At 38.5% G+C, this 24,169-nt stretch overlaps 1 protein-coding gene across 3 annotated transcripts in view; it reads right to left on the reverse strand.

Annotated features, from left to right (window-relative positions):
- The window catches only part of kat6b (K(lysine) acetyltransferase 6B), a 43,452-nt gene that overhangs the window by 4,523 nt on the left and 14,760 nt on the right, over positions 1–24,169 (reverse strand). For all 3 annotated transcript variants that reach the window (XM_079635665.1, XM_079635667.1, XM_079635666.1), the window contains exons 3-16: positions 15,996–16,104; positions 11,811–11,926; positions 11,554–11,635; positions 8,614–8,746; positions 7,200–8,098; positions 6,422–6,543; positions 6,177–6,277; positions 5,866–6,007; positions 5,303–5,464; positions 4,950–5,043; positions 2,687–2,918; positions 2,332–2,488; positions 996–1,280; positions 26–299 (exon numbers count right to left, since the gene is read on the reverse strand). In XM_079635665.1, coding sequence (XP_079491791.1) covers positions 26–299; positions 996–1,280; positions 2,332–2,488; positions 2,687–2,918; positions 4,950–5,043; positions 5,303–5,464; positions 5,866–6,007; positions 6,177–6,277; positions 6,422–6,543; positions 7,200–8,098; positions 8,614–8,746; positions 11,554–11,635; positions 11,811–11,926; positions 15,996–16,104 — 2,908 coding nt within the window. The remainder of the gene's footprint in view (positions 1–25; positions 300–995; positions 1,281–2,331; positions 2,489–2,686; positions 2,919–4,949; positions 5,044–5,302; positions 5,465–5,865; positions 6,008–6,176; positions 6,278–6,421; positions 6,544–7,199; positions 8,099–8,613; positions 8,747–11,553; positions 11,636–11,810; positions 11,927–15,995; positions 16,105–24,169) is intronic.

A 24,169-nucleotide genomic window follows, 5' to 3' on the forward strand; every position in this document is an offset into this window, starting at 1 on the left:
TAAATGTTAACATGTATGGCTTTACCTTCCACATTCCCTCCTTTGGATTGATTTGAGTGATTGTCATCTCCATGTCTCCTTGGCCTTCCAGGCCGACGCACGGCCACTCTCTGGTTTTTCTCCTCTTCCTCATCCTCGCTGTCGTCCCTCCTGCTGGGCTGTGGCAGAGGACTTTCTACATCAGAGTTTTCGAATGGCTCATCTAGCACCTCTGTTCTCTCCGAGATGGTTTCGGTCGTGACACTGCTGTTGATTCGCGTTCTTCTCCGCCCTCTCTTCCGTCGCAGATTTGATGCCCGCTAAGAAAAAAAACCAAATACATTTAAGGGGGCTATTCGCTTAGCAGAGAAGTGCATATTGTATGGTTGAGAACAACTTGCGCCTGAGAATGGAATAAATACAGGGAGATGTCAAAGACTGTTAGACTTAACAACTGTCATAGCAAGAGTTGGCCACATTTTTGTTAAATTGTCCCTGGTGCCCTTTAATCCAAAAAGCATAGGTTTGGAGGAGACAGATACGGTCAAGGGTGATGCTAAACATAGGGAAATGTGGCTGCGTTGTGAATGGGTTGCTTCATGATCTAAATGCAAAAGCCCATCATTTAGACCACAGTGCCTACACCACAGGCCATTCATTTGGAAAGCTTAGCTGCCCAAAACCTCAAATGAGAGTGTGCTGAATCAAGCTGACCGCAAGATCCTCACAACATACTCTCCCCCAGGCATTCTGGGATAGCAGTACCCCAGTGCAAATAATCTGCAAGATTACTTGGTGATACAGAATCAAGATTTCCCACACAAATCATGAAAGCAATATTACTTAATTATGGACTTAAGGACTGATGGAAATTTCTGACTGATGGAGAGTTTTGGATCTTTTTTCCATCCTACTAAATATGCTTCCTAAATGCTAAAGGATTTTCAATGTGAATAACCATGATACAAAGAGAACTAAATAAAAAAAAGCACACAACCAATGATTCTGATATTTACCTTTCGCTTGAGCCCCTGCCCAGACTGGGACTTGATTGTATTGTCTTCATTACCATCGTCGTCGTCGTCGTCATCATCATCATCATCATCATCATCATCCTCATCATCACTGCTGCTGTCTTCACTCACTTCAAAATCTTTCCCAGTGCTGTTTGCAAACAGTGGGTCTGAGTATCTTCTGCTAAAGTTCTTGCACTTGGTTAGCGGAGGTCGTGTGCTGGTGTAGCCCATCCCAATTGTCAAATTCCTGATTGATGCACTACAATTTGCACGACGGTCTCTTGCCTGTTATTCCACAAAAACACAAATATGAGCTCATCTAAGCCGCTCGTACAGGCTGAAGCCAAGCAGACAAATAACATCTCAGTTATCTACACTTTGCTTTTACAGTGCCCCTGCAGAGCAGGAATTGTCTCTTGATTAGGCGTTGATCTCAGCAACATTTATTTTTAAGCAGATATGGAAGATTACATTTCATGGGACATTCAGAGGCATTAATAATACAGAGCTTTGATTTAGGTCACTCAGGAAGCTGGGTTACTGTTGGAAGTGCTTTCAGCTATCTTTGTGAACTCACCCTGAACTCCTGAAAGGGATAAATTTAGCTCACTTTTCACACAAGCATCATCTTCTAGCTAATAATGCAGAGCTGGGGAAGGAACGAGTTACCTGTGCTCATCGTGATCTCCTTGATCTGCCTATTGGATAGGTTTCAATTAAAAACAAACTCTGATTTTAGAGATGCCGACCAGAACAGTCTTACCAATTATCATCACCTTACCAATTATGTTTGAGTTCAGCATTATGCAAAAAGGTCAGGTTGTGTCAGAGGCCAAAAGGAAGACTAAAGACTAAGATTTTACAAATTCTGCTGTGTCTGTACTGCAATATCTGCAGCAAACATTAACATAGCAGACAGAACACAGTCATTTGATGCAAGACAGCTGTAATAATAAACTGGACTGCAAGTCACTATGTGGCACATGCTGATCAAGCCTCTGTATATGCCAGGAAAACCACCTAGTTGTTTGTTGCATGTTTATATAAAGAAGGGTTGCAGAAGATTTAATCACTATGGATTAAGCAAACCAAATATTGTAAAGAAAAATCGTAGTGACTCCAGGGTAAGGCAAAAACGTGATTTTTTATTTTTATTTGTTTGTACTGGCTCAAAAATTTATTCGTAATGTAGAATTTAACGATAAATCCCTCATAGTCTAGCTTTAAATTCCTCATAGTCTAGCTTTAAATATTAGAACACTGCACTGGACGGACAGACAAACAATTAAAACAGGGTTCACTAAAAGCAGGTGTGTTCAGTCATCATTAAGCCTACCTGTGCCATAGCACTCTTCAGCTCCCCTGGTGGGCTTTTGCAGACTGAAACTGGAGTCCAGCACAGGCAGTCAGGGTCAACCTCATGAAGCCTTGGCTTCTCTCTCAGTCTATCCATGTGCTCCTCAATCAGCTGATATCTTCGGATGATTAGAAACCTAGACAAACATGTTAGGAAATGTATTCAAAATGCAGATATATTGTCTGATATATGATAAACTGTAATTTAGTATTAATGCACATGCAAATAAAGCCCAAACTGTATTTGGGCCAACTTGTATTTAGAGATGATAAAGTACACTGAAAGCATGCGAGTGAATTGTCAGATTGACAGATACCACCACAGTCAAACCCACCTGCCATCCTGGAAATCAATCATGTTGAGCTGCTGAAGTGTGGTGGCGATGTCATGTGGACACATGCCCGTGGCTCGGCTCATTCCCCTGATGCTGACACTCTTATCTGGGTGGTTGTGCAGGTACTCCAGTATGACACTTTTCCAATAAGCCAAGTAGGACAGACGACCCAGATCAGATAGAGGCTTCTCTGGGGAGCCAGCCTGGCCCTCTAGCCTGGAAAGTAAGTAACCTGGAAAGACAGGAAAAGAGACAAAGAGGAGGAAAGACAAGATTGTTTATGAGTATTGTTTTTAGATCGGGTTTGAGTGTCACTTTGACAAAACAAATCAACACAATCACAATTTATGAATGTGTTGTAATGTTTTTATGCAGCTTCATAAAGGCTGGAGGCATGCCATTTGAATATTTTACATAAAAACAAATGCAAGCTTCTTATCAGAGACAAACTGTTAATTGTAAGGAATTGAATGATTATGGCTTTGATTTTGATGGCTTAAGACTTAAAGGGATAGTTCACCCAAAAATTAAAATACTGTCATTAATTACTCACCATCAAGTCGTTCCAAACCCATAAGACTTTCGTTCATCTTCGGAATACAAATAAAGATCTTTTTGATGAAATCTGAGAACTTTCTATCCCACCATAGACAGCTACGCAACTGACACTGATGAAAAAGTTCATAAAGTCAAAATCGTAAAACTAATTCCATAATTTCCTGAGGGGACTCGATTGCTTTATATCAGGGATGGGAAACTTTGATCCTGGAGGGCTACCGTCCTGCAGAGTTTTAGCTGATAAAACCCAACCTGCCTGTAGCCTTCTAGTTATGCTGAAGACATTGGCTAGCTTGTTCAGGTGGGTTAGGGGCCGGAGCCCAACTCTGCAGGACATTGGCCCTCCAGGAACCCTAGATGCCCATCCCTGCTTTGTATGATGAACATATTGAATTTAGGGTTTTACTCACATATAAACATTGATCAGCGAACATAAACAGAAGCTCAACGCACAAGAACAAACCTCTTGTGGAAGCTCAAAAATGCTGCGTAAAACGAGAATTAACCTCATTGGTTCTCGCACGTCAAGCGAACATGCTTGAGCTTCCGTTTACCACAACTGATGTGTGAGTTGATGAATGTTTATGTGAATAAAAGCCTAAATTCAATCTATTCATCATATAAAGTGATCGCCTCACTTTTGGACTTAACCTCTCAATTCATATGGATTATTTTTATGATCTCTTAACTTTTTGAAGCGTCAATGTGTTAGTTTGCGTAAGCTATCTTGGAGGGACAGAAAGCTCTCAGATTTCATCAAAAATATCTTTATTTGTGTTCCGAAGAAAGTCTTATGAGTTTGGAACAACACGAGGGTGAGTAAATAATGACAGAATTTTAATTGAGTGAACTATCCCTTTAAGCTCTTGCCAAAGTTCTTGTGATGTCAATGTTAAATTAAAAATACCAATATTACAGTATAATATTTTACTAATGGATAAAAAAAAGCAGAAAAGACAGATTTTTTTTTAACCAGCCAAGACAGCTGATAACCTGTATTTGTAGAGCAAACCCTAGTTCTAATATGAAGAAAAAAAAGGGGAAAAAAAACCACTTTATAAAATAATTTTTTTTTAGTAAAATTTTATTTTTATATACTTATATTAAAAAGTCTATTTATATAGCACCAATTGCCGCGGCTAACCAATGTGCTTTACAAAGCATCATAAAACAAACACACATACAACGATATAATATAATAAACAAATATTTTTGCTAATACTTTAATGTAAATTTTAAAGTATTTTAAAGTGCCTCTTAAGATGTATTAATTTGCAAAAATTACTACACTGATGTGTTGTGATGCTTCACACACAACTAGTACAAAAGATTTGGTCTTTTTTTTGACTGCTTAAAGTGTGAGCTGATTTTGTGTTTTCAACAGATGCATAAACAAAGTCAGAGGAGACCGAACAATTCCAGATTCTCTATTGTAGTCTTTTGCATTAAATCAAAACATTCACAAGCCAACAAATGATATAATGCACTATATTCACTGTATATAAAGACATGCAAACCCTCTTGATAACTATAATGACAATGAGACAAGCACAACAAGCCATTCTTCCCATTTCATTATGACTGTCTAGTCTGAAACAGTTCTTATTTTTCCTTTTATGCAGAGTACAGAAGCATCTGTTCATGATACAAACAATCTTATGCTCACATCTCATAAGACTTCCAAACCAGTTAATGAATAACTTACTGAAATCAATGAGAAACCTTCCAAATCCTTGCCTTTGGTACTGAGGCATGATCATTATGCAGGAGACATTGTACTTCTGCTGGCAAAGCTTTTCCTGTGGGAGAGAAAGAGAGAAAGATAGAGTGTGTCAGTGCGCTGCCAACGCATGCAATTCACTGCACCTGCCGTTCTCCTGAATTGAACCAAACATAAGCACACAAAACCCTTCAAACATATTGCAGAAATGTTCAGATCCAAAAACAAGCAATATAAAATAAACCCATCTTTAACAACCTACTAAACAACCCGCTGTTACTCTGACTCCACTGTCATAGGAATAGATATTCTTAATAATATCTATGTAAGGGTAATACCTTTGAAAAGTATCCAACAAGATGACAACCCTTCTCATCATTCTGTGTCAGAACGTAGAAGAGAAAAGGCTCAACGTCGTAATAGAGCGTCTTGTGGTCCAGAAAAAGCTTTGCAAGCAAACAAAGGTTTTGGCAAAATATTTTGCTGATATTTCCATCAACCTAAAGCAATGAGGAAAAGAAATGGAAAACCATTAGAGATTCAGATAGCCCATACTAGGGCAGCTCCTGCTAGTGGAGCACATGTAAAGATTAGAAATCATAAACATTCTGCAATTTAAGGTCTTTAACACTTTTAGAGGTCTGCTAGGATTATGAAGCATTATCTGTTCACTAGAAAAAACAAGACATGAAGTCCTTGAAGAACTGACTTAATCTGACATGATTAAATCATGTAAGACCAGTTCTCATCCATGACGCTGAGATGTGCCTTTCAACAAGCTTGGCATTTCATAGCCTTTAATCTCTGGACATAACCCCTCTTGTTTTAATTGCAAATGCAGATGAGATGAAATTTGGATGCGAATTAAGTTGTGCATGAAGATTTAAAAGCCAGCACTGACCTCAAACACAGAGAGGTTATCCTTCCTGTAGATCTCATTAGCTGGAGGGTGAAACCACCCACATTTCTTTGAATGCCTCTGCAGAATGTCCTGGCTTTTCATGTACTTTAAGCAGAACTCGCAGAGATAAAGCTTCAGTAATCTGAGAAGGTGAGCAGCAATTAATTATAACATGAAGAATGTGGCATGAGTTGCAAGAGTAGGGAGTCTATCTCTAAATCACATACTTGTTTACATTTGCTTAAGGCTATATCTGGCAGATATTTTAAAAATTGCTGTAAAAAAATTTTTGGAATAAATTTCAGACTTACCTTGAGTATTCTGGAGGGTATGGTGAGGAATACCAAGTTTGTATTTCATACTTTCCAAATTCAATCAAAGGAGGGGATTGTCCTTGATCGCCAACAGTTTTCTGTTTTTGAAAAAAAAAAAGTTAAAGTTGGGAAAAACATTTCTTTGAAATATTTAAAATAAGTTTAGGGTGTTCTGGGTGGTCACTTAAAGTACGAGGAATAGCAATAGTGATGCATGCCTAGTAAATATAGACTCTCCTCACCTTTGCTGTGATCTCCTTGATGTGTCTGAACACTTTCAGATCCTCTTCAGCCACATGGTCATTGAGTAAAATCATCCTTCCTTCCTGTGGCTCTCTTCTTGAGCATCTCTCGGCATTAAAGGCTGTGAGAGGTCAGAAAACAGACCTTTAGAATTTGTGTGCAGAATGTAGTACAAAAAAAAAAAAAAAAAACTGAAAAGATGCTGACGCTATAAAACCCAGAGCTAATATAAACAAGCACTAATCTTAGACTTAACACAGCATTCAAAATCACAACTGCTAGCATGCAAATCACTACAGTCATGGAAAGGACAGCTGATAGGAAAGGCTCATATCAACATTGCTGGCCAACACACTAACCTCAAACCTCTAACCACACATCACAGTTTGTTTCTAGGCAACAGTGACCTCTAAACAAATATTCCATTTGTGCAGAGGTTGAGAGGGAGCCAAACCAGGAGCAAGGGTCATTTGAAATGCAAACACTTTACATTAAAGTGCTTGTTACCAAAGGGAAAAAGCATTAATAACTATGGTTTGAGAGGCAGGTGTGAGCAGCATGAGGACGTGAGCTGAGAGCAGAAATCTAAGGCTTTAGTGGCTTCAGAATTAATAAATTATTGAAGAAAAAGGTTAAAAACAAAAATGCAGAGATGCAGTATTAGTTGAAAAACAAAAATCCATGTTACTGAGCTTCTAAAAATGAGGAAGATGAGTAAAACGGTTTAAAGATGAAAAAGCTAGTCAGCCGTTTGGAGGTTCAGGCCCCTGTGCTTACCATGGTTTGGGTCTGGTTTAACTCTTCCGTCTGCCAATCTGCCCTTCCCTGGTGTGTTGTTCTCCCTCTGCGGGGAGGCCTTAAACCTAAACCTGCCTAGCAGCTTGTGCTTTCTCAAGAAAGGAGTTCGTTTGAAATGGAGTGCCGACTTAAACGGTCGGCCCCGCTTGGGCACCCATCCCGAGGCCGAACCGGATAGGGATGCTAATTTACTACCGAAACCCTTGACAGATTTTTTTCCTTGAAGCTGCAGGGACGTTTTGGGTGAGGTGGAAACGTCCTGGGTGCGGCGCGCTCGCTTGGGCGGTGCGTAGCTGGGGAGTCCCTTTTGCCGGGACTGTCCCTGAGTGGTAAAGATGTGAGACAGTCCATCAAATAGTCCCTTCAGCTGGTTGTTGCCTGGGAGGCTACTGAGGGACGGGCCGCTAGACTGGGAGGAGGAGCTGTGGGGGGAGTGGGCGGAGGAGGGCGAGGATGACTGGGTGGGGTTCAGCGAGATGGGACTGTGTCCTTGCGAAGGGGACGGGGTAAGGAGAACACTAGATGGGGCGTTTAACCTCACACCTGGCGTCGTCACGCTGGCATGGTGTTTCCGATAGCCCCGTTTCCTCTGCCTGTGCTGATTCGAGGAGCCCGACGCTTCACAGCGCAACCGGCGACCCAAGGGTGATGGCGTGAAAAATTTGGAAAGCCCGTCAATGAGACCTTTGGTTTTCTTGTTGAATGGGGGCAACGTAGTGAGGGTGGGTGTGGATGTGAGGGGGTCAGTGAGACTCCTGCCGTCTGTGGTGGGTATAAAGGTGCTTGATGAGGGTGGGGTACAGAAAGTGCTTATGGAACCCCTACCATGCCGTGCTTTTTCAGACAGCTCAACGGATCCTGGACCACCACTGTCAGACCTGTGAAAACAGACGATAGTGGCATTTAATACACGAGCCACAAATGAGTGAGAATCTGTGTGCACATCTTGACTGTGACTAAGCCTGAGTGTTGGTTTGAGAGCCTGATTTCACAGCTTCAACAACACGTTCCACCGTGTCTATCAGTGCTCATCAAGCCTTTAGGAGAGATGTAAATCCCTCAAGTCTTGCACATTTAAAAGCTTACTGACCCAGACTCACCCAGTCTGACTGACAGCGTTCTGAGTGAGCTTCACAACACGGCCATATGTTAAAATTAGACTGGCAAAGAATGCCCCAGGCTAAAAGTACATTGTAGAAGCCATGCTAATTTTAAACCTTGTGGATGAGAGGCTATGAAAACCTACATATACTCTTAAGGCAAGGTTGTGAAGGACAAAAATCAGAGTAGGCCATCAAAAAGAGCATTACAGTTTAGGCAACATACTGATGCGAGACCTGTAACCTTAAGCCTGAAGCACAAAGAACAAGACAGATGAAATGAGTTATCATACATTGTTGGATGTGCTAGATTTTTTCTTGGCCTTCCTGGCTTTGCATATCGCCTTTTGATCTGGGCCGCTGTCTTGTGTAGCAACCGTTTTCCCTCCTGTTCCTTTGGCCTGCATACTTGGCAGATCCACATTCCTGGGGGAGGTCCAAGGGAAAAAAAGAGAAAGAGAGGGAGAAACAAAAGAGAGAAGCATTTCAAGGATGGTTCATCATGTCTGCAGCCGTGACACTTTTCAGATATGTCTTTGTAGTACTGAGCAGAGATGACCCACTGTGCTTTTCCCTTTATTTCCACAATCTTTAGAAGAAAAGCAATAGAACAAAGAAAAACAAGCTTTCTACAGGTAACAGACCAACAAGAAAACACTGAATAAATGCGTTTGAAGTTTTGTGGGGAGCTTTTTATTGACAGGACCTCAGCCTTCAACATCCTCTTAGATTAGATCGTTTGTCACATTTTACATAACTAAAGTTAAATTTGAAATGTCCTTTGATTTTTAGTATAGAACTAAAGCTATGTTTACACGGAAACGATCTGAAGAGAAAGCGCAAAAGTGGCGTTGCGTTTAGACGAGGGTTATGGGGGGAAAATCTGCGTGCATATGGTGACGCAAAAGTGTGTGAAATTCGAAACTCGAATTAGTATGCACTCCAGGCGGCAATGTAAAGCACTGAAAGTGAAAGAGCCACTGACAGTTTTTCATGTTTAACACGGTAAAGCTGCTGTTTTAACCCTTAGTGCTCTTTGCGTGTCGCTCAATTTATTAAAGGGGGGGTACAATGGTGTTTCATATATTCAGAGTTGTTTACAGTGTTAAAGAGATGGATTCTCATGCTAATAATGGCCAAAGTTTGAAAAGTTATTTTGAACGAATAACAGAGAATTTCTGTGCTGAAAATCATACTTTGCAACACGTTTCGGCTGGTTTTTTTCTATCGTAGATTTAATGACGTAGACCAGAGTGGAACTCCTTATATGAGCATTGCTCTCGGAAAAGCGCGTTCACGCACACGTCGACCAGAGGAGAGAAAGACCGCGCTCATCGACGCGCTGCGGAAATCATCATCAGCAGCGCTAAATAGGAATGGTTGATGTCAAGAATGTCTCCAAAAAAGGATTTTTTGGGATGTGAGGGAAAGTTTACCTTGTTCAGCTTCCCAAAGAACCCAGTGTTAGTGGAACAGTGGATGCAGTTTGTATGTTGTGGATGCTCCCGCTGGACTCTATAGCTCCGCCCACGCCCAGAATCAAGGACCTCGGCTTTTTCCGGATAGAATCGGAAAGCTGTATTTTTATTTTATAAATATGATGAAACTAAAGACTTTTTGGAGATATGAAGGACGCACTATTACTCTATAGGTACTCAAGATTAACATGAGATTGACTGAAACTAAGTATTTTACCCCCCCTTTAATTTTTTGTCAATGAAATTAATGCTATATTTTAGTTTGATTATGTTTTGTTATTTTTCTGTACTGGTGCATGCCTGTGACGTAAACGCATACGCTACGCCTTCACTGTCTAGCAGACTTTTGCGTTTTTACCCTTTAGACGGGAACGCGATGGTGGAGCGTTTTTAAGATTTCCACTCTGGAGGGTGGTTTCACTTTTTTTGCGTTTTTAAGCCCCAAAAACGCCGTCGCCGTGTAAACTAAAGGCACATCCGATAAAATATTTTTACGTTTTCACCCGCGAGCGTTCTCGTGTAAACAGGGCATAAAGCTCTCAGATATCTTGTATGGAAATACGCAGCACTGATTTGTGAGATAAGCATCACAACTAAAGAAAGCAAGTTCATAGTGGAAACCAAATAGAATTATAGATAAATAAAGATACAGAGGCCAAGGATTATTAATTTTCTGTATTCTTGTGATCTTGACATGAAATAAAAAAAAAGAAGAAGATATTGACAAATGTTATACTGACATTTCTTGCCTCTCTTGACAACTAATTGTCATTCTTACAGAGTTTTCATAAAGTTAATTTGAGGCCAGTCAATGATTTAAAAATGTATCAAATTTCAATTTAATATCACTGATAAGTGATAACTGATCACATTTTTGGATGAAAAAAAAGAGGAAAAAAAAGATCAAAAGATATTACAAAAAATGTCGAGGTCAATTTATTGTTTGATTACTTTCCATATCATTGGAAAATGTGCATCACTGAACTATAATCCACCTGAATATATTTTGCAGCCACAAAAATAAGTTTGTCAATCTGTCTGCGGTAGAATATCATACAGAGGGCCGTTCACACAGGAAGCGTTCTTGTAGCAGGCACCATTCTGTTAGCGTCTCTCACTTTGATGGTGTATTTTTTGTTATAATTAATCAAACTAAATTAACATGTTAAATTGACACCCTGACATACATGACACACAAAGCATTTTCTTTCACCCATAACAAAACCCAAATGAAATTTGATGGGATTTTTAATGGCAGAATGTCACCTCCCTCCAGCAGTTACAGACTTTCAGCACTGAAGGCTCTTGTAAAATTAAGTAAAATGAATCTGTTCTGCTCTATTGAAACACTTTATGATGCTGCTCCCTTTTTATCTTGGCACTTACATGCCCATTTCAGACAAACTGCCATTAACTGAAAAGGACAAGCACAGTCATTTGCAAGCCAGAGGCAAAATCATTAACAACGTGAAAGATACACGAGAGAGAGAGAGAGAGAGAGAGAGAGAGAGAGAGAGAGAGAGAGAGAGAGAGAGAGAGAGAGAGAGAGAGAGAGAGAGAGAGAGAGAGAGAGAGAGAGAGAGAGAGAGAGAGAGAGAGAGAGAGAGAGAGAGAGAGAGACACTAAACAGTGCAGGACGCAAGGTACATATCATCTTACGATTATGTAACCAGAAGCCTTTGTGTAATGGCACATTTAAACGGCTTCACCTTGAGAATGGAAAAATCCACAGAGGCAAACAAAGGCCTAATGTACCTTTTGGCATTCTGGAGAGCGGTGGGTCACAACACTCCATATGGAAACCCCTGTCACAGGAGTCACAGAAGAGCATCTCGTCCTGAATCCACACGCACAGAGAAACATGTCAGACACGCAAGAATAAGACGCAATATACACTACACAAGTAAACAACATCCTGCAGTAAGTGTCAGAACACAAGCAGCGCTCTGACACTATAAAAGATGTCAGCAGGAACTGGGCCAAGGCCATCAGTGCATTTGAAAAGAACTTACAGCATTCTTCCCCTGAATCTGACAGGAACTGCATGTTTTGCATTCGATGCATTGCCAGCGCAGGGCCTTGACATTTGCAGTCAAATCAGTGGAGAACTTCAGGCATGATGGATGGCCTTTGAGGAGAAATGTGGAATAAAACAAACAGGCTTTAGAGAGAGTCTCCAAACATGCTCAATTAAAAGAGCGACATTACCTAATCCTTTAACTTTGGCAGGAAACACAAAAGCCCTTGCTGAAACATTACAGGATAAATGTTAACAGAGACTTAATCAATCAGAGAGAGAACATCAAAAAGAAACAAATGAAAGATTCCCCCGACCGTGGATCAGTTAAATATTTACACGTGGCATCAACAATGCGAAGAGCCATGCGTGAAGACTTTCCAAAATCGATGTCTAAAAGCACTGTATTATCAAACACTTCTGAGCAGCTAATTAAAGATAATTTGTTCTTAACGAGGCAGAAATGGTACGCGGGTACACCGTAATGGCAGTCGATCCGTTATAGTCATGTAAAAGCATGCACTCCTGTCCCTGAGGGCTGCGAACCAGCTGCGGTTTACAGTGGGAGCACATTTTCTATACTTTCATGAACACTTAATGAAAACCACCTCTGCGTTGTTAAGTCAAACTCAGCCATAAAAATGTCACTGGGAGAACAATTCCTTGTGGCATTTCAAAATCACTGTTCAAAACAAATTACGACATAAGAGCAGGTAATTTAACAGGAACATGGCAATTCTGTCTGGAGGAGGGAAAAAATAAATAAATTAGAGTAAAAGAAACAAGCAAGCGAACATGAAGTGGGGGAAAAAACATCTTATAAACTACACCTTTCAGCTTGAATCCATCTGTGATTGTGTAAAACCCTTCTGCCAATACTTCTACAGAATAGACAATTTTTAGTTGGAAAAAATTCACTCTATCCTCCAAGCATCTTGAGATATTTTACCACATTTCATAAACATACAGCCCAATGCCAATAATCCCAAACGAGATCACCCTCACTAAAAACACTTACAGCCTAAGCTTTCATACCACATGAATGGGGATGCTATCCTGGAGACCTGAGGAAGAAAGGGTGTATTTATCAACCATCACTATCACCAGCACCACTAGTTTTCCCTCCTAGCAGGATTTAATAAAGCTAAATCTAGGCCGAAAATACGAACGGCAAATTAAGCAGATTGACAACAGAAATTTAGACATGGAGAAAAAAAAGTGCGCATGTAAAATTATCCAGGTTTAAACGCATTTAATGTAAACACTAGTTGAAGAGACGTGCACTGCTCTGATGCGAGATGAGATGCATGCAGAGAAATGCAGGAAGACAACAAACAATGCTGTGGATCAATCTCACAAGACTACGAAAGCTTATTGTGGACAAAACTCGAACACAATTGCAAATTCAGTTCAGATTTGCCTTTCCTAATTGTGCATGCACAATGTTTGTGGTTTTCTTTTGGATCTTTAACAAAGAGCATTTCTTGTTCTTAGACAATACACATGCACTTGCCAGCCCCATACAAACAGACTAATATACTGTAGGGTACAGACATTGTTTAAAGTAATGATAAATCAAACGATTATTCATTAACCAAGGGTGGTGCTACCAAGTTATCACGTTACTCAACCACATGGTCAACCAACACAAAATAGTTGTCGTTTTAAAGCTTAGAAGCTTGGATTTAAAGTTAATATAGGGAATATGACCATCACTTAAGTGTTTTTAAATTTGCTGACATATTAGAAGTGCTCCATTTTCATAGCGTGAAAAAAACCCCCAACAACAACTGCTTTACATCAAAATTTGATTTGCAAAATCATTGTACATAATAGATAGACGTTTCAATTTCACAGCTGGAGCGTGCTTGGATTGGTTTGATCCCTCAGATTGACAGGTCTTGATTTACCATGAATAGAATAGGAGCGCACAGCTGAAACAGTGCTGGAAGATCATCACTCATCAACTAGGATCTTGCTACTTGTTCTATGTATTTTTATTGTGGCTTTACACATGCAAGCAGTTATGTTGTTCAATAAAATAACTTGTTTGGAGGTTTTTTGGACCCTTGTTTAATTGTTTCTAAATAAACGCTTTTTGTTAGCTTCATTATTCTTCGTGTGTCTGCTGCACATGTTTTGAAAAAAAAAAAAAACATGAAACCATGCACTCTAATGATGACCTTGCTTAATGGGCCATCGACACGTTTTAATTATTAATAAATTATCAACAATTAATCGATAGTTGGTCAATTGTCAACATCTCTTGTATATGTCCTTCTGCTATTTTAATGGAACTATGATCCATTTTCCACACAGAAAAAGTAGAATCTCAAACAAGCTACAATGGTTTTTGTTTTGATCTCAGTGGTGCAGAATCGACAGTTTAGTTTTGGCGCATTACTATCTCTGACTCTGTTCTGGAATTGATTCAATTAAATGATGAGTTATCAACTGACAATCCCGATGGTTGAACTTGAAATACAATTTCATAACTCATGAACTACTTGCCCCATCACTCCCACAAACGTGAGCAAATATTCAAAGAAACTATCTGGTTTGGTTACAGCTAACTGGTTAGTTACGAAGTCTGAGGGTGCGTCTCAATCAGCTCCCTAGATTATTAGGTCTTGTTATAGGTCCTAACTTATTATTACCAGTAGATCGTGTACACCGATTCAATGAGGATTCTATTTCCAGCGACATGACAACGTCCTCATTGTACAACATCACTACTGGTATTTATGAACAACTGTAGATCTGATACCTTTGACATTATCTTTTAAAAATGTTTTTTGTACATTATGATAAATACTTTGTTATATACATGCAACAATTCAGCTGTAAATAAATTATAAATGTTAGCTATATGTTTATTGGCTGAATAGATGTATTTTTATGCTGAAACAAAATTAAATAGATTTGCATTAAGGTGAGACACGGCAGGTAAAAACATTGTTTTTTTCACTGGTCAATTTTGAGATTTTTGGATATTTGTGTAATAACATGTCTTTCAGATTTGTGGTAAAAAAATACAAATTTAGGTCTTTATTTTACTACACTTTGTCTGTTTGCGTCTGTAGATTTCTCATAAATTCAACAAAAGTTGGCGTTCTAAATTATCCCGCTGCCTGCACCCTGTCATCACATACACCGTTAGAAAGCGCTCTCTCTCCTGTACAATGCTGTTGGATCCAAATATGGTCATTTCCTTTTTATCAGCAACCAATCGTGAAAGTAAAAGAAGGGATTTAACTCTAAATGCGCAATCTTATTGATGCCAATATTTAAAGCCCGTTTTCTCAAAATTACTTTTCTCTCATACTCCACGTCCGAAATCTCCACTTCAGTAGCACATATACACACCAAACCTTCCAGTATTGTACCTAGTTATATTATGAAGACATTTATTATTCCTAGCCCAATTTATATAACATTTTATTCCAAAAAACATGGCGAAAATAAATGTAAGGCTATTGACAGTATATTCTGATTTACAGGATAACAAAAGTAGATATCCATAAATCCCTCTGTAATTTTCTTATCTAATATGTGCTGAACACAATGAAAAAAATTATTTTGAACCTGGCTTTATCCTAAACTCAGATTTCATTTTTTTTAAATATATGCAAATTAGCAAATATTTAATTAGACAATGCCTAATTTACATATTGAAACATTAAATTACAGATTTTTTTTTCTCATCTTAATGTACGGTAGGCAATCAACTGGGAAAGAAAGTTTCATGGTGATATCTGCTAGTTAAACATTTTACCCTATTCACCTGTAGTGTCTCGCCTTAAAAAATAATTGCGTGTCATTACATGTAGTGAGTTGGGTCACGTGATTTATGTTTTGCTCTTCAGAACTTCAGTTAAGGAAACAGTGAGCATCGATGCTCCCTGGTTTTCACTGTACATTGTGGGACTTTTCAGGGAGCAAATGCTTCAGCACAAAGGAAGTATTTTGCCATTACGACAGCCCTTAAAATGACCACCTCCTTGAGCAGTTCCCTGACTACTAAACTAGGGAGCTGATTGAGACGGACCCTGATTCACACTTCAATCAATAAAATTCTTTGCCAAATGGCCAAAAGCAAGTTACATTTAACAGACTTACAGATAATACACTGCCCATCTATAGGCATGGCTCAGTCAGAGAGTTCAAACACCGGTCTTACCGCTGCTCCCACAGTCAGCACAGGACAGCAACTCCTCTGGCCTCTTGTCTCGATTGGACTCCTTTGTGCCCAAACAGAAGCTGCATATGGGTATGGGGTCAGCACGTGGCTAGAGTGAAAAAAGAAAAGAAAAAAAGAGCATGTTTTTAATTGATGTAGACTTATAATTTAAATAAAACTGCCAACAATGATGCAACTTTTCTTTATTTTTTTATTCCTCAGATAAAAACACACATACAAAAAAAAAAGTATGGTTTACAAAGTCTACATGTTTGACAAGCTAAAACACTAAAGATGTACTCAAGCTAAACCCCCTACACACCACGTGAGCTACAGCTGTTGCGGTGAAGGAATTTCCACTTGCAGAGATTTTGAGTGGCTCAATATTGTGATACGCCGAATCACCATTAAAAAATTTTTTTTTTACAAAGTGATCAGCTGGCACAAAGACGAAGGAGATTCAAAAACAAAACAGGTTTTTATTAATAATCCAAACACTCTGAATGAACATACAGGATGCAAAGCAAACCACACAATACAAGACGTGACCAAGAACAACTGAAACACGTGGCTATATAAACAGGGGTAAAACAAAGGTAAGTAAACTAGACATATGTGAAACTAATACATAACTACAGAAACAAAAGAGGACAAAATCAGTAACCAGTGACAATCAAAACTAAACAGAGCAGGAAAACATGAACTAAAGGAAACAGAAAAGAATGACAAAATAAGGGTTCACATAACAGAAAATAAACCTGACAATAAGCTTGTGCTAATGTTGCATGTAGAACTGTTAGTAGAGGCTTTCTAAAACTGCTGATATCTCTGTGCATTCAAGACAGGCTGTCAGTGCAAGTTACATTATTACGTCAAACAAGGTGGAAGCAAGAGACTGTCTTTGAGCGAGTCATCAAACCGTTCATTGAACTAATACGTTCAAAAATGCGGATTCATTAATTAATGAAACAAGCTAGTTCATTTTTTTTAAACTGAGCTCCAATTTACAAGGCTCAACCGAACAGCAATGCGTCACTTCATAGACCAAATAGCATTGATTCAATGCACTGACATTCAATTCCGTGCTGATGCCAGGAAATGTTGACAGGATGCTACGACAAAGATTTAGTGTTCCTCTTCGGACACGGCAAACGTTTTTTTTTTTTTTTCTCACAAATATATTACTTGACAGAGAACAGATGCAGGTAAATCGCGCACACACTCAACCGATCTCTCTCTCTCACTGTCTATTTAGGCTTGTTTAATGCAAATCTACGAAGCATCTCTACAAATCATAATTGTACACGTCTTAAAAAAAAGCCAGTTGGCAGAGAATAATAATGAAAAAAAATAATGACATTCTCCCCTCTTGTTCTCATTATTAACTTATGCAACATTCAATACACATGCATGAAGTGTAAAACAAGAGCATAGCCTTAAGGAGAAAAAAAACATGTGAACATCGAAGTTGTGGTGGTTGCTTCTGCAGTTGGCTTGTCAAGTTGTCAGTGTCACTGTATTTTAATATTGCGGTTACCGCGCCAGCTCTAATGTAAACAGCTTTAAGCAATCCAGTGCTTTAAATAATATTTTATGTACACATACAAAGATCCAAGATTTGAAACACACTACAACTATTATTAAACAAGGCGCATGAGTGGCATATAAAATGAGTACAGATTGGAAGATAAAAGATTTGGCAGGTGTTTTGATTAGCTTTGTTTGAATATTGAATGTCAAACTAGACAGGTGGTTACAAACCCAGGGAGTCGGCTAGTTATTAAGCATGTGATTATGGAGGACAGATACACAGTGCCAGATATAAAGCAGCTCCTGGCAGAGGCCAGATACAAACACGAGTTAAATCAATCTCAAATCACTCAATAACAAACGAAAAGGCACATTGTGAAGTACATTCTAGGGATGTCAGATGTAGCCTACTTCAGTACCAAGTACCAATACTAAAATAAAGATACTAGTAAGAGCAAAACTGGCCTTTCTGCAGTGTAGGCTACCACAGACTCAAATTGATAGAGTGCTGTCTGACTCACAGGCGGCTGTTGATTTTGGCATTGCAGTGCAACCAGTGGTGACCGTTAAAATTAAATCAAATGAAATGTAAAATTAAATAATATTAACAATTAAGTTATTTTTAAATTTGTAATATTTCACAATATTACAGTTTTTACTATACTTTTGATCAAATAAATGCAGCTTATATAATTAAAAGGGATATCGTTTTCTGAAAATTCTTTATTGCAACAACCCTAGTACATTCTGGCACTTACTAGGTCAGGTTTCCAATATCTCTGGAGGTCAGATACTAACCCAGATGCAGAAACCACGAGACATGATACCACAAAGAGGAAATTAAACCCAAATGCCTCTTTTGAATTTAGGATGTGTGCTGCATTTGACTACTGTAAAGATTACATTGTGTAAAAACCTTCAAAAAGGCAGCAGCCAATTCAACCAACACACAAACATGCAATAAATCTGGTACTGCTGATGAAGGATAAAGGATGCCCAGCAGGATGTGTCCTGAATTGTGCACGTCACCACACACACCGCCTTGCCGTATCACCGAGCGCTGTGATACACAACACTGAGCCTGTGTAAATATTGGCAATGGGATGTTATACAACTGCGAGAGGTGTAGCCAGTGCCCTCTGAATGAGGGTAACGCAAGTTGCTGATGCCAAAAGAAGATTAGAGGGAACCGAACAGGCTCAGTGAATAGCTCTCAAGATAAGACTGTATCTTTCCTCCCACGAAAGCCTGTGGCATGCAGGACTTGTGTAGTGGAGATCAGAAAAAGGTTACATGGAATCTGACGGGAAAGTCTGCCACCACACCCTCACATCTCCAAACTGTTACATCTAAATCTCCACATGGGTTGTGTAAGCCCATTCAAGCCTGAGTCCTTAGATTCTGCATCACACGCTCGCAAAAACACACCAGTCTCCCGAGAAGAGAAACCGGTAGAAGTTGAGAGTAAACAAGCGAGCAATTCAGCTCAATTCTCTCCCAAAAGGCTTGTCAGCAAGAGACAGAGCGATCTGTTGGGGGATGGTGTATATTAGATGCAGATGGGGCATTAGAAGATGGAGCAAAACTACATCTAGTGGGTATGTTCTCTGTACCATCTCAAGAGAGCCACTCAGGCTGAGCTCCCCGCTGTGCCGTGTTGATAAATATTGAGTGTCTGTTCTGGTGAGAAACCTGTTGAGAGTAATGCCAGATTAATTGTTTTATGCAACAGGCAATCAATCCCTAGCCTATTAATCATTTTGGCAGACCATCAATTTGCAGATGGGTTATTCATAAACATTGCAAGTTTTCGTTTAAGTGCCAATTGAAAGGCTCCAATCGATGGCCCCTGAATGATACGTACAGCTCTTCATACAAATGACGAGTTGGTTAGTGCTCAGAAATAAATGTGTGCTCATAGCCTATAAAGGGCTTCTCTCCCCGAGGGCAACATAATCACGATATACACAACACAAATCCCACCATGCACATAATGCTTGACCTCAATTGCCTCCAAACAATAATTCTGTATTCACGCACAGAAGGGGAAAAGCACAGGCACCGCAGTCTCATATAAATACAAATAAACCCTCTACTGCAGCTCTACACACCACCACATCATTCAATATCATTTGCACTAAACTGATTTCAATGGCAGAACTCCACTGCTTCTCTACTGATTTTTTTTCTTCACATGAAAAACATACTACACACACATAGTGTATGTGCATATAGATAAAAAAACATCTCTTGAAAGCCTGGCATTTTTGACAGAGTTAGGCTAGATATGATCTGAGAGTAAGCTACTTGATATGTAGGAAAATAACAACAACACACAGGCAGATTCTCACATGACAACTTCTAAGCACTCATACAGAATTTCACATCATGTATTTATGTCTGTGTAGCCAACATGTCATTGTGGTAGTGATGCACTATTTAAGCGTCAAATAAATCCTGCTAGGCAAACCGAACCATTTATCCATGAGAACTAAAACTACCTTCACGTTTTCTCTCCACTGCAATTTATACCTTTTAAAAACATACCTTCAAGTTAGACCTGCACGATTCTGGATAAATTTAGAATCATGATTCTTTAAAATAATTTTTTTCAAACAGATCATGATTCTTCCACGTTGCTGAATAGACAACTAGCCTAAACAAAACATGTAATAAAAAGCTGCAGTCTGTTTAAAATGTTTAATTAATCTGAATTCATTATTTATAAAAAAATGTTGTCTAGGTTTCAATGACTCATAAATACTTGTTTCATTACTGGATGAATCCGCATTTGTAAATGAATCTCTTGAATGAATGATTCAATGACAAATAAATTTTTTAACAGTCACTTTTCGCCACCTGGCGGCATAATGTAATCGATACAATCATTACAATTGTTATTTGAGGAGCCAAGTTATTTTTAAACGGATTGTGATTGCTATCAGAACTATAAACTTTTATCCCAGTATTTCTGTGAAAATCTGAATTGTTGTAGCATAGAAACAATGATACTGTGTGGTTTAAAATACTGTTTGTGAAGCTGTTTTGTAGCTTTACATAATTGATAACTCATGTAAGACAATTGATTTTTTTTTTTTTAATGGATGGTCGACCCCAAAATGAAAATTGTCATAATTTATTAACCCTTGTGTCATTGCAAACTTGAACTTACTTTCTTCTGTGTTGCGTTAAGTACACAATTTCTTTTTATGATGCTGTTCACTTTAAGCAATTCATTTTGATTTAACAGCATTGTATCAGGTTTCTGGTTCAAATATGATTGCTTCATGTTAAATTGACTTGAAACGGTTACTCTTCGACTTAAAGGGGTGGTAAAGTATGATTTCACTTTTCTAACTTTAGTTAGTGTGTAATGTTGCTGTTTGAGCATAAAAAACATCTGCAAAGTTACAACGCTCTAAGTTCAAAGCAAAGGAAGATATTTCATTTTTAAAAAAGGACTACAACAAACGGCTAGTAGGGACTACACGACATTCCTCCGGGGTTAGTGACATCACCCCTAAAATGTACATAAACCCCACCCCGGGAACATGCATGTTGAGAAGAGGAAAAGTTGTTGTATAAGAGCACATTTGTGAGTCAGCTCAAACTTTAGCATCCATCTTTTCACATGCAATAGAAAGTCACTCTGTGGGCATCTCACAACAGTTCCTATACGAGCGATTTATAGATTACCATGACAGAATATGCTATTTGAAGATTGTTAACTCCACATCAGCAACATAAATTCATCAACTAACCATTCAGAGATGTCCTGTTGCATTCTACATGTTGTCACTTCTTGAGTCTCTCCATCTTTGTCTGACTCTGTTTTAACATTAAAGGCAGAACAGTTTCTGTCATTTTAGTGTGTCTGCGTGAGGTAATCGAAGCTGCTAACACACACGAGCTCTTGAAACCCCGCCCTCTGCAGCAGCTCATTTGCATTTAAAGGGCCATGCACAAAACGGTGCATTTGTGCAAACCCTCAAAAAGTGACAACTTTAACATGCTTTATAAAAAATTTAAAAAAATTGCGCTAAAACCACACACACAAGATTTATTTTACATCTTGTGAAAATGGCATTTTACCACCCCTTTAACTTGATGATTGAAAGATGTTATTTCAAAATGATACAATCATGTAATCCAATCAAACAGGACTTTCACTTCCAATCATGCTTTGCAAAGAGGCTGAATTGGGAGAGTAAATATTGAAATAGCGTCATTTCATATTTTTTTAGCAAGATGAGAAAATGGAGAGACTTGTTAATATTTCAATGTTCTATTATGTTGGTATTTTGAAGTTTCTGTTATGTCAGTGGTTTTGGGGGTTACCATTATGGTGAAGTGTTGAGCTCGTGCTTGGGTTCACGACTTGCTAACAATAATTTGAATTGCTTTAATAATAAAGCAACCCCTATGGTAGTGCTCTGGATGAAACCAGTTTAGTTTGTTTTGTAAACCACAGGAATAAACAAGAAGCATTAATTGTAGAATTATTTGAATAAATCAATTTTAATGAAAACCATTCAAGTTAAGTTAAACGTGGAACCACTGTCCATGATTGAATAATGTTCAGCCAAACAGCTATTTTAAGTATAAAAGATGATATCTTGAGAATTTTTGTTTGTGTTTTTTGTCCATACAAATGGAAGTCAATAGGGTCTAGGGTATTGAAAACTGGTTCCAAATTTACCAGAACTATGGATTTGATAAGACACACGCATATCAATTCTGCTTATCAATTGTCCATGAATGTGCATTTTAATGTGATTTTAAACTTTTCAAGCGCAAGTTGACGCGGAAGAGAACTCTATTCGTCACCCGCACGAAAAAGCACTGGCACAAAAAAACAACTCTCATATAAAGCATGAATACTGAGTAGAGTTCTCTTTCGTGTCGTCTTGCGCTTGAACTGACAAATAGCTACACACAAAATTGTCAAAATATCCTCGTAAACAATCGGTTTTGTATTAAGTGAATGTAAAGAGTTGAGAAAGAAAACGCACGTGTAACAGTATATTGGATCTGTGCAGATGGTCTTAAAGTGAAAGGATCCTAACAAACCTGCTGCCTTCTGTGTCAATGTTAACCAAAGAACAAAAGAAAGAAAAAAGAAAGAAAAAAAAAGTTCAGTTGTGTGATTTGGCTAATTTGTTTTTGAAATTTATAATAGTTAGTTTAGTTGCTGTGGTATTTTTGTTAACACCATATTAGGCAAAAGTTCCCAGTGTTAGTGTTATTCAGGCTGCTGATTTTGGTTCATGGTATTCAATTGTAAGAATGTTTTGCAAAAATTCCCAGAAAAAAAAAAAAGTTTGATATCTAAATGTTTTTACCTTTTTTCTTTACCTTATTGGAATAGAAACTTTCCCAGATTATTCCCAACCACTAATATGCCCCGCCCACCAGTGTGAGCATTTGGACTAAGTTTGGAATAGCACACTTCTTTTGTACATTGTTCATATCATAATATGCAAACTTTCAGTATACCCAGGTGTTCTACTAAATTTGCCAACACTTGATGCACAACAGCACATAGATCATGGTATCCCACATTGAAATGTAGCCTAATCGATTATACATTTAATGTCCAGTGTGCTGGATTAACCAGAAGTTATATCAGTGACACTTTTTAACAAACTTCCTGACTCATATGATTGAATGCACACATGTAATGAGACCATGTGACAATGTAGCCGTTAGTAATATGTAGTCTGAAATGCCTCAGTATTTGTTTAAATACTATTACAGCTTCATTAAAAAAATAAAAAAGTTAAAAAAAACTAGCACCAAAATGAGCATCTATTTGCTTATACATTACACTAGGACACAATTCTTGCAATAGTGAGAGCACAAATATGTGCTGGCTGGTGACTACACCCTACTGAATATGTGATCTGGAATGTTTACAAAAGGAACATTCCACAGATGAGACAGCGTTTCCATCTAAAACGGGCAATAATAGCGTGTTGAAACACTCACCTCTCAGCTCATTAACTCATTATCCTTTTATTTAAGGCTATCACAAAAGCTACACCTGAACATGCCTTTCTCAGTTGTTTTGTCCACTAAGTGGAGCTAGAGCACATCCACACCAGACTGATGACAGAACGTTCTGTGCCGTGTTTGGCTCTGAATTAAAGGCCAGTGAATCCTGACTGCAGCGGCCGCACAGGGAACAATCAAGTGCTACAGGTGCAAGTCTGCAAAAAAATTCTGCAAAACGTGTGGCTGTGATGACCGCAGGGGTGTGTGTACATGTCTTAATTTGAACATTGCAAAAGTGAAAAAGTGAAAGTGAAAAAAGAACATGAGGTTATCTCTGAAGTTTCAAATGGACTTCAAAAAAGAAACAAAGTTATTTGTAGTACGTGATGCTGCAAATTTACTATTCTAACCAATCTCAGGACTGTTTTTATTTATTTTTTTATTTATAAATCTTAGCATAATAAAAAACAAACAAATGCAAAATCAAAAATATATGAAAGTTTTTTTTGGAAGTTGATTTTTGATTAATAAAATAATGATAAACAAATTCTAAAACTAAATCTGGCCTCATTCAATTAAAATCAAGACTAATGACACCCAAATTAAACTACAGTGTGAATGAGCTCTCATGCATTGAATTACCCTTAAAA

The sequence above is a fragment of the Phoxinus phoxinus genome (assembly GCF_949152265.1).
Source record: "Phoxinus phoxinus genome assembly, chromosome: 14".
NCBI classification, from domain to species: domain Eukaryota; kingdom Metazoa; phylum Chordata; class Actinopteri; order Cypriniformes; family Leuciscidae; genus Phoxinus; species Phoxinus phoxinus.